General features: G+C 43.4%; 1 protein-coding gene across 3 annotated transcripts in view; it reads left to right on the top strand.

Annotated features, from left to right (window-relative positions):
* Positions 1-16,371, top strand: part of LOC131342446 (ataxin-7) — a 31,995-nt gene that overhangs the window by 11,067 nt on the left and 4,557 nt on the right. For 2 of the 3 annotated variants that reach the window (XM_058373354.1, XM_058373353.1), the window contains 8 exons: positions 3,221-3,325; positions 11,167-11,401; positions 12,718-12,995; positions 13,300-13,382; positions 13,599-13,858; positions 14,060-14,255; positions 14,673-14,794; positions 15,191-16,050. In XM_058373354.1, coding sequence (XP_058229337.1) covers positions 3,221-3,325; positions 11,167-11,401; positions 12,718-12,995; positions 13,300-13,382; positions 13,599-13,858; positions 14,060-14,255; positions 14,673-14,794; positions 15,191-16,050 — 2,139 coding nt within the window. The remainder of the gene's footprint in view (positions 1-3,220; positions 3,326-11,166; positions 11,402-12,717; positions 12,996-13,299; positions 13,383-13,598; positions 13,859-14,059; positions 14,256-14,672; positions 14,795-15,190; positions 16,051-16,371) is intronic. The other variant, XM_058373355.1, reaches the window with a different exon arrangement.

Below are 16,371 nucleotides of genomic sequence, written 5' to 3' on the forward strand. Positions count from 1 at the left end.
CGCTTCACGTTTATCGGACTCTGTGATTGCATCTAACCTTTGATCAGTTTACCGGAGTACTTTATCTAATCATTTAAAGAGGGTATCTTGTGTGTGTAATCTGCACGTGATGGATGTAGTGAATCTGCTTCGCAGCGTCAGGGTTCAGGTTCTGAGCTCAAGTTACCATCTGTGGAGTTTTCCATGTTATGTCCGTGTCTGATTTGGACATATCTGCCGTTTGTCAATGTCCTAAAACATAGAGGCGTCCAAAAAAAAGTGATTTCCAGCAGCCGCTTCTTGGAAAATGTAGTATGCAGGTTCGACAGCGTCTACTGAGTGAATTTGCGATGCAGGATGATTGTGGAGGCTCCACTCATGACCTCTCCGATTTGAAAATGACTCACTTTAACCAGTATCTACAGCTCAACATCTTGGATTCTGTAGGGAGTAAAAATGTAAGCTTGATGACCTCAGTGAACAGACGATGAACAGTGACCAGCAATTTATTATTTATTTATTGATTGATTGATTTGTTCATAACGTTATCAAACACAGCGGGGCACACACATGACCGAGGTAGACTTTCTGTTTTTGTATAATTTTCTGTCTTCTGCTCAGCATGCTGCTTTTCCTTTTCTCTTTTTCAGCCATACTGATGATTTTAAAAATGTTTGAGTTTATTAAGATATTTTATATATATATATATATATTTTTTTTCTTTTCTATAATATATATACGAGGAAGTCTTGTGCACACGGATGCATGCTGTAAGACGTGCGCTTGAGCTCAGATGCAAACAACACGACTGTGTACAGTCATGCTTGGAACGTGACTAAACGCTGGGCCGCATGGTGAGGTGTGCTGTGACTGACTGGAGATACACACACACACACACACACACAGCAGACTTGCACTCTGTGTGTTGACTCGTTCTTCATACAGGGCTTCTAAAGACAGTTCACCGTGGTACATTTATCACTCGCAGTGAAGAGGCTGGCGAATTATCAGCTTCCTCTCTCTCTCTCTCTCTTTCTCTGTACACACAATCTCTCTCCTTATCTCTTTCCTCATACACTGTATAAAGAGTTTGGATTTGCTGATCTGATTTCTAAACCGACATCCAGTGAATTTGCTTCTTCTTTTAATATATTTATTTGTTTTATTAAGAGCCATCTGGACCTTCACAGCGAGTGACGCTTAGCCAGTGGGTCTCTAATGTGTGTAATTAGACTAAAGTTGCCCTTGACATTTGATCAAGATGCCATCTTTCTCACAGCAAAAACCAATCCAGCTGCAGAATTACTCATGCTACATGATTTTCTTTTTCCCCCCTATAAGTTGTGCAATTATCCCAACCCGGATTAGTCACCTGTACCGAGCAGCGTCGGCTCGGAGAGACTCGCTATTAATAATAAAAATAATAATAATAATAATAATAGTCACAGCAGGATGTTCTTGTTTTTTTTTTAGCTGGTACTCCCTCCGTGGCTAAAACCTCCAGCCGCCGGCTCACCACTACTCCTGCTAGTGTTTATTAAGGCATAAAGGGACTGGTAGAGCACTTGATTTAGTGTAAGTGCCACTTGAAGTGTGTTAAGCATAACAGGGGGCTTTGAATCATCCACCGGCAACAATCGGCTCCTACACGGAGCTCAGTGCCGTGAATAGCGTCATTAAAGCACCGCTAGCTGTTAAGAAACCCGAAGAGGGGAGCTGGACTGTGGGGCTTACTTCACACTCGCGTTAATTAGTTTGGGACTTGTGAATCATTATTGAGGAACCGTGTGTGTGTGCGCGAGTGTGGTTTAGTTTAGTGAGTCAGGATTTCAAATCAGTGACCTTGTTAATAATAATAATAATAATATTAAGAAGAAGAAAAGAAATAATGCAGGAAAAAGTGTTATTGGACTGTAATTTGAAGAAGCAGACAATAGAGGAAAATTTCCTCAAATTCAATAAATAACTTAAATAAAATAATTGCTCATAGGCTGAATATAAAGTGAAAGAAAAGCTAAAGACACCTTTGTGAAAAATTCCCTCTGCTTTTTATGTAGCATGCAAATCAACCATCAGCTTGAGGCTGTGTAGCTTTTTCCCTGTTCCTCTTTTTTCCCCCGCTTTGTTTGTTTAATATTATATTTAATTGAGATGTTACGCTGATTGTGCGAACACAATGATTCCAAATCCCGCTGAAGTTTACGGTCATGTCACGGAGCGAATTGAAACGTTCATCTCAAATCTCTTAAGTTTGTGGAAAAGGAAAGCAGTAGTCACGTGTTTTCTTCTAGCAGGTCCACGTGGGTGAGTGTGTGTGTGACCAAATGGATTTGAATATGTTGCTTTTAAACAAATCACATTCTTTTCTTGTCTTTTCGGCTTTGGTAGAAGATGTTAGAAGTATTTGCGTTCGGTTGTAGAATCGGCACTGGATCGGGATCGCTGCTTTTGTCATGTAAGTGAAAATGCAGTGCATGATGGCTTCTTTTCACGTTTGTGCGTCTTTTAGGTGTTGTTTGTGTTGGGCAGGATTGCATAGTGACAAAGAAAAGGTGCTAGTGTGTATCTAAACCAGAGCAGATGCTTGGTATAGATGCTGAGGCTTATAGGTTCTATGGTTTTTCAGGCTGGCACTGAGTCTTGAGAGTCGCTTCCTTTCTCCCTCCCTCATTCCTTCCTTCCTTCCTTCCTTCCCTGTGTCTCTATATCTCACTTCCCTGAGGCAAGCTTCAGAATGGCTGGCTCAGTAGTTTGTCTTTGCCATTTTTTTTTTCTTCAACTCTATAAAAACAGCGCGAGTTCAGCCCAGAGCAATCGTCTGCCCGCGTGCTTGCCAGACAGGCCGATCGCTTTCTCGGAGACGTCACCAGAGCCGAGCTGCTGCGTAACTCCACATGTTCGCGTCCGAGCGTGTCTACGCGTGGCCTCGTTCAGCGTTTTCAGCCTTTTTCCTCCTCCCCTCCCCGGTTGAAGCCTGGACGTTGCTCGGAGTGCGTGAAAAGAAAATTTCTCGGGTCTTCATTGGAAAATATTTATACAGATAACACGGCGCACACCCAAACATTGGCGCCGTTCCCAGAACCCTTATGAGCGGCAGTGTTTTGTATACCGCTCGGCCTGGCACTGGCAATCAAGAGAGTTTAAAATAGTTGTGTCTGTAAGAAATAATTTGTAACAGTTTGTGTGTACTCTTATCAAGTCAATGCATTTAAGAGTAACTGCTTTATTTTCCCCCATGCAGATATGCCCATTTTCGGGCAATGTCCTGCGCAGGACGACTTTTACCTGGTCATGTGCAATCACTGCAGTCAGGTCGTCAAACCCCAGGCCTTCCAAGCACACTACGGTAAGACTTAAATCTCTTCTCTCTCTCTCTCTCTCTCTCTCTCTCTCTCTCTCTCTGTGTCTGTCTCGCACAGTCTTATCTCTGTGAAGGAAATTAACACTCCCACCTCTGCTCTGTGTCTGCTGTGTGAAAACAGAGCGAGCGAGAGAAAGCGTGCGAGGGAGAGATCATCAGCCTTTGATTTCCACTTTGTGTTTACAGTCGTCTGGTTAATATTTGATGCGCTCCTTTCCTGCTATGCCCTTCGTGCCTTTTAATCCAAATCCATAGTTTGTAAGTGCGAGAGCTCAGGAATACGCGATTACACGCATCAGCTGCTTCGCCACGTCAAAACAAAACAAAACAAAAAATTCCTCCCGGTGACGACAGACGGAAATTTGATGCCGGATTTGTCCAGCTGCTCTCCGCGTGAACCAATAATGCACTGAATCTGCCCGTGTTGCTAAAAATACAAGCCAAACATTTTGCGTTTAAGCCCCTGAGCAGCCGTTTCTGCTCAGATGCGACGTGGTGAGGTTTTGGGGCAAAAGCAGAATGGGAATGATCACGTCATTGATTCATTTCCTGTTATAGCATGTCGCCAAGTGTTGTAGAATATCAAACACATAACCTTTCACACTCCCCCTCTTCTACTGATAAACCAGTGCTGAAAGGCATTTGGATATCCATCATAGGGGGTTCTAAAGAGGAGACACTGTCCAGTAGTTGAACCTGGGATTGAGGAGAAACAATGCAGGTTCCATGCAGGCTTTGGAACAGCAAACCATGGGAGTATGCTCATCTACATACGTTTTATTTGTTGTTGTGAGTTAAGTTAAGCTATGTTGTCTTTTTATGTCACATAGAATTTCACTGTGAAGTAATGTATTTCCTTGCATATCCAATCCTTGGGGGTTGGGGTCAAAGCGCAGGGTCAGCCATGATGCAGCGCCTCTGGAGCAGGGTGGGTTGAGGGCCTTGCTCAAGTGCCCAACAGTGTGGCAGCTTGGCGGTGCTGGGGCTTGAACCCCGATCTTCCTGTCAACGACCCAGAGCCTTAACCACTTGAGGACTAAACCACCTACCTGGAGTACGAGGTTCTTAAGTCGTTACGTTATTTGGCTGAGATACAGATTAGCAAGTCCGAGGCCATGCTTTTCCATTCAGATTAGAGGAGAGAGCTTGTCCCTGATGGAGGAGTCTAAGTATGGTGGAAAAACTACTTCACCTGTTGTAGTGGTGAAGCAGGGGCTCAGGGATCTACATTCCCGTGTCATCATGGTCACAAGCTGTACAGGTGAAGGAAATGTTACTCTGTAGGTTTACTCTGTAGGTTTAAATGTTACTCTGGAGGAGGAGCTTAACAATCCAGAATATCTTTGGAATAGGGCCACTGCTCTTCTAAAAACAAGAGGAGCCGGTTCAGGTGGTTTGGGCACCTTGCTAAGATTCCCCGGGGTCAACTTCTGGTAGAGCTTAAGAGCAGGTACATTGGACCCTGAAGCGGAAATAGAACTTGCCAGAGAAGTGCTAACTCACAGTTGGCTTGGAATCATTCGAGGAATTGATAGACTGGGGATAGAGAAGTCTGGACTGACCACATGAGCCAGCAAAATCTCAAGCAGGAAAAGCAAAGAGTGAATGAACCCAAATAGCTCTTATATGTTATGATGCAGTTACAGTGAGGGGAAAAAATTATTTGATCCCCTGCTGATTTTGTACGTTTGCCCACTGACAAAGAAATGATCAGTCTGTAATTTTAATGGTAGGTGTATCTGAACAGTGAGAGGCAGAATGGCAACAAAAAAATCCAGAAAAATGCATTTCAGAGAAGTTATACATTGATTTGCATTTTAATGAGTGAAATAAGTATTTGATCCCCTATCAATCAGAAAGATTTCTGGCTCCCAGGTAACGAGCTGAGATTACAGTAGGAGCACTCTCGGGGAGTGCTCTTAATCTCAGCTTGTTAACTGTATGAAAGACACCTGTCCACAGAAGGAAGCAGTCAATCAGATTCCAAACTCTCCATCATGGCCAAGACCAAAGCTGTCCATGGATGTCAGGGACAAGATTGTAGACCTACACAAGGCTGGAATGAGCTACAAGACCATCGCCAAGCAGCTTGGTGAGAAGGTGACAACAGTTGGTGCGATTATTCCCAAATGGAAGAAACACAAAAGGAATGTCAATCTTCCTCGTTCTGGGGCTCCATGCAAGATCTCACCTCATGGAGTTTCAATGATCATGAGAACGGCGAGGAATCAGCCCAGAATTACACTGGAGGATTTTGTCAATGATCTCAAGGCAGAAAACAATTGGTAACACACTACGCCATGAAAGACTGAAATCCAGTAGTGCCCGCAAGGTCCCCCTGCTAAAGAAAGCACACGTACAGGCTCATCTGAAGTTTGCCAGTGAACATCTGAATGATTCAGAGGAGAACTGGGTGAAAGCGTTGTGGTCAAATGAGACCAAAATCCAGCTCTTTGGCATCAACTCAACTCGCCGTGTTTGGAGGAGGAGGAATGCTGCCTATGACCCCAAGAAGACCATCCCCACCGTCAAACATGGAGGTGGAAACATTATGCTTTGGGGGTGTTTTTCTGCTAAGGGGACAGGACAACCGCACCACATCAAAGGGACGATGGAAGGAGCCATGTACTGTCAAATCTTGAGTGAGAACCTCCTTCCCTCAGCCAGGGCATTGAAAATGGGTCGTGGATGCAAAGAGGAGTGGGCCCAAATTCCTTGAGATGTGAGATGTGTGCAAACCTGGTGGCCAACTACAAGAAATGTCTGACGTCTGTGATTGCCAACAAGGGTTTGCCACCAAGTACTAAGTCATGTTTTGCAAAGGGGTCAAATACTTATTTCACTCAATAAAATGCAAATCAATGTATAACTTTTTTGAATTTTTTTTTTTTGTTATTCTGTCTCTCACTGTTCAGATAAACCTACCATTAAAATTACAGACTGATCATTTCTTTGTCGGTGGGCAAACGTAAAAAATCAGCAGGGGATCAGATCATTTTTTCCCTCACTGTATATGTTCAGTCACAGTGCAGTGTTGACCAGTTTTCATATTCATTTCCCAGAAAGCTTCATGAAAAACAAGTTTTATGGGTTTAGTGTGCACAGGGAGATTCGTTTCTTTATCTTAACTTGAAAGAAACAGCTTCAGTGACTGAGCTTTGAAGTTAAACCCACGATACACTTGGTAACTGCCGCATGGTTCATAGCTCATTGATGGGAAATCTGCTTTATTCACCTCCGAGTGAGCAAAAGTGGCTCGACGGCTGTTTCGTTAAAACGTTACAGCCATCGGTTTTGTATCATTTGTGTAATCGGATGCTCTCTTTAATGGACATTTACATGCGAGACAGAATTGTTTAAAAAGTGTTTGTTGTAGAGCCAAAGATCTTTTTCAGTCCTTCAGGCTTCCAATGGATTCTTTCATACATTTACTGAACTGCTGATGAGACGATACAGCTGTTGAATTTATTTTTAAAGAAAAAAAAAAAAGATCACCGAAGCAAAAGCTGAAGTAAACAACACAGCAGTTTTCATTCTCGGAAATGTTTCATCTCCTCTGAGGTCTTCCATGACCTTACTTCATAAACAAATTCTTACGTCGGTGTTCATTTGATTATCTCTTTGTTTTATTGACGTCCAACCCAATCGAGAGGGATTCGAACCCGTAGCCGCCCGGTGACGCTGTATTCGTCAGCCTGCTGCCGTAAATCTCGCCAAGACACTCCTGTGTGGGTTTTTTTTTTTTTTTTTTTTCCCCCCACCCCTGAATGATTAATGGCATTGTAGAGATTAATTGCACAGTTCAGGAAACTCTAGTGCTGAGAGAACAGTAAGGCAAATATGTGCCAAGTGCAAGTTCTCCTGTGTGGAACTGCTGATCTACGACTGCTGTGCAAACTCCAATCGGACAGCGCAGCCAGGATGTGACCTCTAACACACTCATCACCGAGTTAAGACATTTCTTTGGACGTATGTGTGTTTGTTGATCTGTCTGTTTTAGTTCTTTAGGGTGTTTAAGCTCACTAAGGTTTATATCTGCTGTGATGTCTGATGCAGTGTTTTATAAACATCAGAATCGTTTGACGTATTATTATTTTCTACCAGTTTGGTCAGTTCTCACCCACTGGCTAGTTACGCTACCACAGCCAGTAGATGTGGAGGGTGAAGGGTAACACGTGAAGGGTAAAGCAAGTTAACCACATCTTTTTATTTATTTATTTTTTAACTGTAGCTGAACATGCTCAGTGGAAAGCACTGTTTATCCCCTTCCACATACCTGAGCTTATAGACATCCGGGATTGGCTAGGGTTCCAGTGCTGCTGTGATTGACAGGAGGGATTGTTAGGATGCTGTTCCTCCTTTGCAGAGAGCCCAGCCACTTGGTAAGTGGTAAGTTCTGCTCTGGATGCACCATGGACTCAAACTCTGATCTACGATTAATTCACTACTTCTTTGATTCCACTCAGGAGGAGAGATTTTCATAGTACCTGTGTGCTTAACCCGCTGTTTAGTTCTGTAGTATGATCCGTCTGGGATGCAGCTCGAGGTTTCACTTTTCCACTGATAATCACAGCCATAATCATCTTGAAACACAGAGCCTCTCCGCAGAGCTAGTGTACCACGTAACATACGTTTGCTTTCTAAAACAAAGCGCTGGCCTCTCGCAGGGTCAGACTCGGATCTGCTCATTCACGGCGAGTTTGTTTTCATTGTGCAATCTGCGTTTTTGTTTTAGGTTGCTACCAAATATTAAGCAACTAACTTCCTGCTATCCGCCTGGTGTAAAGCCGAATGTAGAGTGTTGGGTATGTAAAATATATTTTAGCTCTTCGTTAACTAGCATTTGATCAACTCTGACCAAACGTGACCCGACCGTAGAGAATAAAGTTATCGGATATTTGATCTCTTTATTAATCCAGATATTTAACGAGAATCTTCATATCCACCGTCTCTTCTTAATTAACTTGTTTTCAAGGTCTCTGAGCTTATTTTCTCTGCTCAGATCCACACTTCTCTCTTTTCCTTTGGCTAAAACACCAGTTTTTCAAGCAGATGTGTTCTTTCAGCACACGATGGGGTTCACAGCAGGAGTGAGGTGTTGAGAAGCTCCGCTGAGTGTTTCTCTGATTAATTTATTAAACTTTTCTTTTTGTACACAGTGTTTCTCCTCTTTGATTGCGCATTGCACTTGCAGGCTTTAAGAAGCAAAATGATGTTTTTATATATATATAACAAATTGCTGTAATATACACGATGATCTATATCAGTGAATCTAAGCTTATTCACAAAGACAGCAGGTTTTCATTCCGAGGTTTTCATCAGGAGTCACACCTGAGCATTGATTAGTCTGTGATGAGCTGGTGTGGCTCCTGATTGGCCGGAATCACACCCCATGGCCACACTGACCCTTCAGGCATCACCGATCTGCAAAATCGGCTATGTTTAACACGTCGAGGCTTTAAAAATACAGTAAGATTCAATCATATTAGTGTCCTAATGAGTCTGACTGGAGACATGTATTAATATAGAAATGTGCAGCTGTTAATCATGATCAGCTCGCAGAACTGAGATTATGGCCCTCTAATCATAATCCTGACATATCTCACTGTCACATCCTCTAACTCTACTAAGCAGTGTAATTATGTATCAGATTAAGTGACTGATTTGTTAGTAAAATGAACTCGCATGGAAGTGAATGGTGTCATATTCAGCGTGCTAGAAACAGGTTTTTTGGTGGCGTCGAATCGATGATGAGACAATCCACACGCTGGCTGTTTTGTGGTCATTTGGCAGCATGCGGTATCGTATCCTACGCTGTCTGAAGTGACGCTGGGTCTTTAGCCGGCCCGTGATGCTTTGCTTCGGAGATGTGAGCGGCGTCATGGGATATTACGGCCTAATCAGGGCTGTATATTGTTTTTTAAGCTCTTTATATTGGAACTGTGCCAGTTTCACAAGAAGACATGCTTTAGAGGATTCATGTTAACAGCCGTTGGGGTGTGTGTGTGTGTGTGAGGGAGAGTGAGAGAGAGAGAGAGAGAGAGAGAGAGAGGGGTAGTGTGGGTGTGTGCGACAGAGAAACAGAGAGAGGCCTGTACAAGATACTGTCATATTCCATTAGCTGAAATGAATCATAGCTTCTCTTCCTGGCTTCTCGTTCTCAGTGCAGCTTGCGTACAGCCCGAGCAGCTAATATTGCTGGGGAGCAGCAGGGTTTTTTGTGTGTGTGTGTGTGTGTGTGTGTGTGTGAGAGCGAGCGAGCGAGCACACTGTTTTCCTCCAGCAGCGAGGAGTGTTTGGCAGGAAGCCCGGAGCTGCTGGAGGTTGCAGAGTGTTTGAGTTGAGCTGAGCATTAACACCACACGCTACACGACTACTGCTCCAGCTGCTCCTCCTCGTTTCCTTCAACACCTCCTTCACAAATTCCTCCCTCTGATTCACCCAGAATCCTAATCGGAATATCTCTGCGGCCCATGCACTTTAGTCCCGACTCGTGCTGCAGGTTTAATCAGGAAATGCTTTCAAAGTGCATTTCATTTGAATTGTCCTGAAAGTGTATTATTTTAATAAATCCAGATAATTAAAGGGTTCATTTGGTCAAGTAAAAAAATATTTTTAAGTTTTTATTTTTATCCTAGTGGGGGGAAAAAAAACCCTGCAAAATGATTTATTTATTTGTAACCCAGTAGGATCTGGTCTGTCGGGGCATCACACACCTCTACACGTTCATACTAATTAATTTAGTCTCTGTTTGTCCTGCAGGCTTCATATCTCACCGCTCGCTCGCACCCACGTGAGAGTAACAACCTCGGGCACATGTGACTTTTATCATTGCGTCCTATGATCTTTAATCTGTAAATGTGTTATATATATATATATATATATATATATATATATATATATATATATATATATATATATATATATATATATATATATATATATATATATACATATATACATATATACATACATACATATATACATATACATACATATACATATACATCCGATTCCTCGAATGTTATAAAGTGTTTCCATATTTTCGGTAAAAGCCCAGTGCTGAACCACAGTTTTTTATTCTCTTCCTTTTTCTTTTCTTCTTGTCTGTTTCTGTTTTGGTTTTATACAGTGAGATAATGCAGTCTGTATTTACTGCTCCAGCCTGCTTCACTTCAGCGCTTGTGGTTTCCTATTGTACCAAGTGACTTCACCCGGCTAGTCGTCTTCTCCGCGTACAAAACGAGCGTCTCTTCGCAAAGGCTTTGTAAAGCCGAAACGCAGCGCCGTGACTTTAACGAGGGCCTGAATAACGCCGCTGCTTTTTTTAATTTATTATTTTTGTGGCTTTTTTTCACACTCATGTTCAGATATCCACTCTGATATTTTTCTGTTTTGTTTTGTTGTTTTTTTTTTTTTTTTTCTTCCCTGGAGTGTGAATTTTAATGGTCCTATTTTAAGTTCATATTTGTACGCTTTTTTTAAAAGGCAACCTTAAGCTGCAACCATATCAGAAACGAGAGCAAAGGAAGTGAACATAGTTGCCTACATGCACCGTGTGTGTGCGCGCTAAATGTATGTCATATAAACGTATCTCGTATTTTACACACAACTGTTTGTTTCAGACGGTTGCTATAGAAACGCCATCTACAATAATACATTTTCGTGATGCACCTGCTTTTATATATTTAATTCCAATCAACACCGAACAGAAGCGTGAATTCAACAGCACTCTGGTGTAAATCATAGTTAGACACGAGTGTGTGAACTTGCACATGGTGTCCACTCTGGCTGAAATGCGATACTTCACACTTTCTCCCTCTTAGAGAGACGACACAGCTCCATTAACAAGCCAGCATCCTCCTACCCGTCCTCGGCTGCGCTCCCGGGTCTCCCCTCCCGGGCCAGAACCGGTGGAGCAGGTGGAGGCGGCCCTGCCAGCGCCATGCCCGTGGGTTCATCTTCCTCCTCCTCCGCTGGAGGGAGCAACAACACCCACACAGCCAAAGAGAAGCTGCCTCACCGGAAGCCTCACTTCCCCCCAAAGGTGCTGCACGACATGTGAGTATGCCAAACCACACTGTTTCAAAAAAAAAAACGCAAAGAATTTTCTTCGATCAACTCTGCACTTCGTTTATTTCTTTATCGCCAAAGGCAGCTGACTAGTTTGTAACGATGTTTAGCCGTTGAGCCTGAAGTGTTATTCTGCAGGTAGTTTTATGTCGGTTTCGAGGCGCAGTTTCTGGCTTCTCTAAAGTTGTCAGATCTCGGCTATTCACTTAAAGTGAACGGTGCTGTGGGAGCACTTCACTGTGAGGTAGTATTTTCACACCTGCTGGAGCTCATCAGCTAATTATCAAGATCTGTGTGTGTGTGTGTGTGTGTGTGTGTGTGTGTGTGTGTGTGTGTGTGTGGAGGGAAAACCTAAACCTGTGATTCAGGAATCACGCTCGGGGTGAGAGAAATAACTGATACTTTTGTGCATTATGAGATTTTAACATGAACTTTTCTCAGCAACATGGCCTGGGGCTGACGGATTTCTTTAATAGACAATTTATTGCACAAGCCACAGAAGAGCTTTACAGAAAGGAATAATGTATAGATATTTTTTTATTATAAACTTTGTACGAAATACCATTTCATGTTTCCTGTACACATCTTTCTAGAATGCAAGCGATAATTAAAATGTCTTGTGGTGTTTAGACCTGGGCCTGAGCGTGCAGAGCGTTATCAGTGAGCAGGGTCATTAAAATGAGTTCAAGGTGCCATGAATTGCGTGCACAAACACACACACACACACACACACTCAGAGGTGATATCACGCGTGCAAACATGCGGAAACTCTGTAAGCACTGAGACACAAGCTTCACCACCGTCTACACTTTATTAAGGATTTAAGATGAAATTCATGGAGCACTTTTCTTTTAAATCTGGATTTTAATTTTTTTATTTTGATGATTCAAGTAAAAATATTAATGCTGGAATAAAGTTCACAGCAATAAATCACCACAGCAGGTCAAACCAAGTCCCAGATGGCTTCCTGTTCACTATACAGGTTCACTTTATACTGCACTGTGTGTCCAGCTTTATACTCAGACAGAGCGCAAAGCTATTCGATTAATAAAGATATAATAAAGACAATATTATTAGATGTTGTGGCTATTGTAATGGAAACACATTAAGCTTAGCCAATCTAATGATGGAAATCATAATGCAGTCTCTAAAATTTGCTGCAGCACTTGAGGTAAATTTGGATTCGGATTATTTTGTACAGGCATGATGCTGTGCCTGTGTATCTGTGCCAGCTGTAATATCTTCTGCTAATGCCTAAATACACAAAACAAAATAACCAGCATTTTGTTTCGCCCTCCATCCAGTTTGACCCCAGCTGTCAAAGTGGAGAAGATCCATGTGAAGATGGACTACGCCTCCTCCAAGCCTGGCCACGCGCCCGCTTCTTCCTCATCCTCTTCTTCCTGCAGTACTGTGAGCTCCTCGCCCTCGAAGCCAGGCCTTAATAGCCAGTCTGTACCAAAGGCTCATCAGCTGTCCCCAGGCCACATCCCTAACGGAAAGGGCCACCTGTCTCCACTCAGCAAGAAGCAGGACAGCAGCACCAATGCCAGTAGCAAAAGACCCACCAGGAAAGTGTTAGGTGAGTTCGCAGTGTGACAGATGCTGTTTTGCTGATAATTTATCCAGCGTCGAACGTGAAACTGGTGAAAAATTGTCCATTTCCAGAGGGGAATAATGTCTTTTTTCCAGGCTTATATGAAGTCTCGCTTACATCATTGTCTGCTGTTCTTGTGCGTTTTCCTCCAGTTTAATAAAACACACATTATGCTCTCATGGCTTCAATTTTAGATATATATATAACTATTCCTACTCTGTTTATATCGCATTGTATTGAGTTGTACCTTATCTTTTTTTATTCTTTCTTGATTTTGTTTCTCCTCTAGAACGCGAGTTCAATCCTGATGTCCATTGTGGTGTAATGGATATCGGAGCACGTAAGCCATGCACAAGATCCTTAACATGCAAGGTTAGTTCCGGCCCAACCTGCATATCACGTATTACGTGTCCGTTTTTATCAGAAGTGAATTTGCTCCAGGTCGTCTTTATGCAGTTTGATAGATGACTTTTCATTGTTTGTCAGAAATCAGTGATTTTATTCCAAAACAGTTTTTTAGAGTAATTAGAGTTGATTACACTCATTCGGAGATTGTCCAGGGCGTAACTGCTCCCCCCCCCCATGCAGACACATTCCTTAAGCCAGAGAAGGGCAGTGCCTGGGAGGCGGAAACGCTTTGACGTGTTGCTGGCAGAGCACAAGAATCGAGCTCGGGAGAAGGAGCTTCAGCAACAACAGCATAAGACGGAGCCATCACAGCAAACCCCACCCCCTCTCAGGGAGCCCCACCCACCCCCTCACCACGGCAACCCTACGGTAGCCGCCATTGATGCAGCCAAGCTCTTCCCCCTCAACAAAGCCAAACCCCACAATCCTGTGCTTCCACGGTGAGTCAGTCGTTTGCACTCATCCTCACTTCTTTGACGTGTCCTCACTCTCACTCTTCCTCACCCTTCCTCGCTCGTCCTCAATCCATCTTTGTAAAAGCAGATTAATAAACTGCACACACATGCTCAAGCATCATTGAACATGCCTACAAGTGTAAACAGGTATTCCAACTATATCGATATTGCTTTTTTGTTTTTTAGCAGCAGCTCTCACAGTGGGCTGAGCAGTTTAGGGGATGCCGCCGTGACCCCTGACCCGACCCTGAATCCCCACTGGGCTCCCACGCCCGACGGTGCGGCTTGTCCCTCCAGTGACGAGGGCGAGAACGAGGAGAGAGAGGAGAGCATGGAGAAACTGGACTGTCACTATTCAGGTTACCATCCACGGCCAGCTGCTGTGAGTACTTCTCTCAGTCCTGCGTGGGTTTTTCCACCTAAGGTGTCGCTGTGATGCCACCAACAAGATTCTGTTATCCCTTATTAAGACAAAATTACAGTCTAATCCCTAGAGGATTATTATTTATTCATTTAGTCATTTAGTATCAGGTGATGGTTGTTCAAAGAGAACAGTGAGTTAGGCATGATGGGAGAATATCAAGTGCACTCACGACATCCCGAAAAGGTTTATGTCTGATTGAAGAATACCCATAATGCACTTGTAAGCTCATAGGAAATGTAGAGTAGTTGTTTTTTTTTGCCAAGCAGGCAATTTGTTTCTTTCTGTATAAACCATAATATCAGCTCTCACTAGAATATGTAATGATGTTCACTGTGTCGTAGATTTTTAACCTTCTCTCCTTCTTTGTTTCGGTAGTTCTGCACTTTCGGAAGCCGACTGTTCGGGAGAAGCTGTTACTCCTTCGACCGGCGCTGGGATCGAGTCCGGTATGCACTGGTGGCCATGATGGACAAACACGTCAACTCGCTGATGTGGAAGTGAGTGACGCTGCTTCTTGTATAGACTTCTCTGGTAGACTAGGACTTTGATCTCTATTCTTCTATCACTAAAATGTAAAATCAATGAGTGTAAAAATGAAATATGGCTATATCCTGCAACAACAAAATACTCGGAGAAGGCAGTAAGTCACATATACGTGGAATTGTATTGTTAAGGGTGTACAGACTTTTGCACTTGCATGTAATAGCTGTCGCTTAAGTGAGACACCTTGAGTAAAACTCTTTATTTATGACTTTTGGTGCCACACAGGTCTTTTTTTTTTTTTTAAACATTTCTAATTAATGTAACATCATCTGTTATGTTTTTTTCTATTAATTAATTGAAATGCCAGTATTAAATGTTTCACATATTGCTTTGTGTTTTAAAACGCACAGAAAAATTCCACTTGCTTTGGAGAATTCCTCCTCGTCAACAGTTACGTCGTCTCACCGGTCTAGCACAAACTCACTGTCCTCTTCCTCGGGCTTTCTGAGCCCCTCCCCTCCACCGCCTTATAGCCAATCACATGACAGCAAGCCCACTCTGTCGTATGGGACCACCCTAAACGCCCGTGTCACGTCACAGAGGGCCGGAGAGCAGCTCACTTACAGTGGAGGCGGCTCGTCCAGACAAGTGTCCTCGTCCTCACCCCAGATGCCTTCAGCACACTCGTCCTCGCTGCCCTCCACTCCCGGCTCGAACAAATCCGCCAAGTCTCGCTCCGGACCCAAACACTTCTGGGTCAAGGAGCCTTCTCCGGCTGCACTAGCTAGCTCCAGCTCTAACAACAACAGCAGCAGTGATACCGGTGGCATGAGTGTGAGTAGTAGCAGCAGCGCGATAAGCCTCGGCTCGTCGAAGAAACGCAAGAACAGCTCTCTGCTGAAATATGGCGTGGAATCCTCCCCTTCATCCTCCTCTTCCTCTTTGAAAAAAAACTGCATGGTGAACTCAGGCACCTCAGGGAGCAGCTTTCACTCGTCGCTAAACTCCACTTCTGTGGCTTTTTCGTCGTCCTCCTCCTCCTCTTCCTCCCACAGTGCAGGTATGAACTGTCCGCCAGGCCGCGGCAACTCGATGAGCGTGCGTCAGGAAGCAGCCGAACCAATCAAACGCATGAGCGTGATGATGAACAGCAGCGACTCCACGCTATCGCTCGGCCCATTTGTGAACAACCCAGACGGGAGAACCGACACAAAGAGGAGGAAGAGTTCACAGGCCACCAGCAGCCTCACAGGCACAGCTACCTGTACAGGTAACATAAAAGTGGAACAAACTTTTTTTAATATCAAATTTACAGCTAAATAAATTGTGTGATTTTCATTTGCATATTGGACCGTGATTTCTATGATAGAGTAATCTCCCAGTGAGATTTTCAGCTCTGAACCACTCCAGTGGCAGTTGTTGCACTGAAAAATCTAAAAAAATAAAAAGCATTCTAAGATGTTGAAGTGTGGCTTTGCGATATTGACCTCAGCAAAAACGATGTCACAAAATCCAAGAATGTGGAAACGAGTGCTTTAACAAACCATGTTATTGTGTTCTGTGTGCAGTAGGACTGAGCTCATGTCTTTAA

The sequence above is a fragment of the Hemibagrus wyckioides genome, linkage group LG21 (assembly GCF_019097595.1).
Source record: "Hemibagrus wyckioides isolate EC202008001 linkage group LG21, SWU_Hwy_1.0, whole genome shotgun sequence".
Taxonomy (NCBI): Eukaryota; Metazoa; Chordata; class Actinopteri; order Siluriformes; family Bagridae; genus Hemibagrus; species Hemibagrus wyckioides.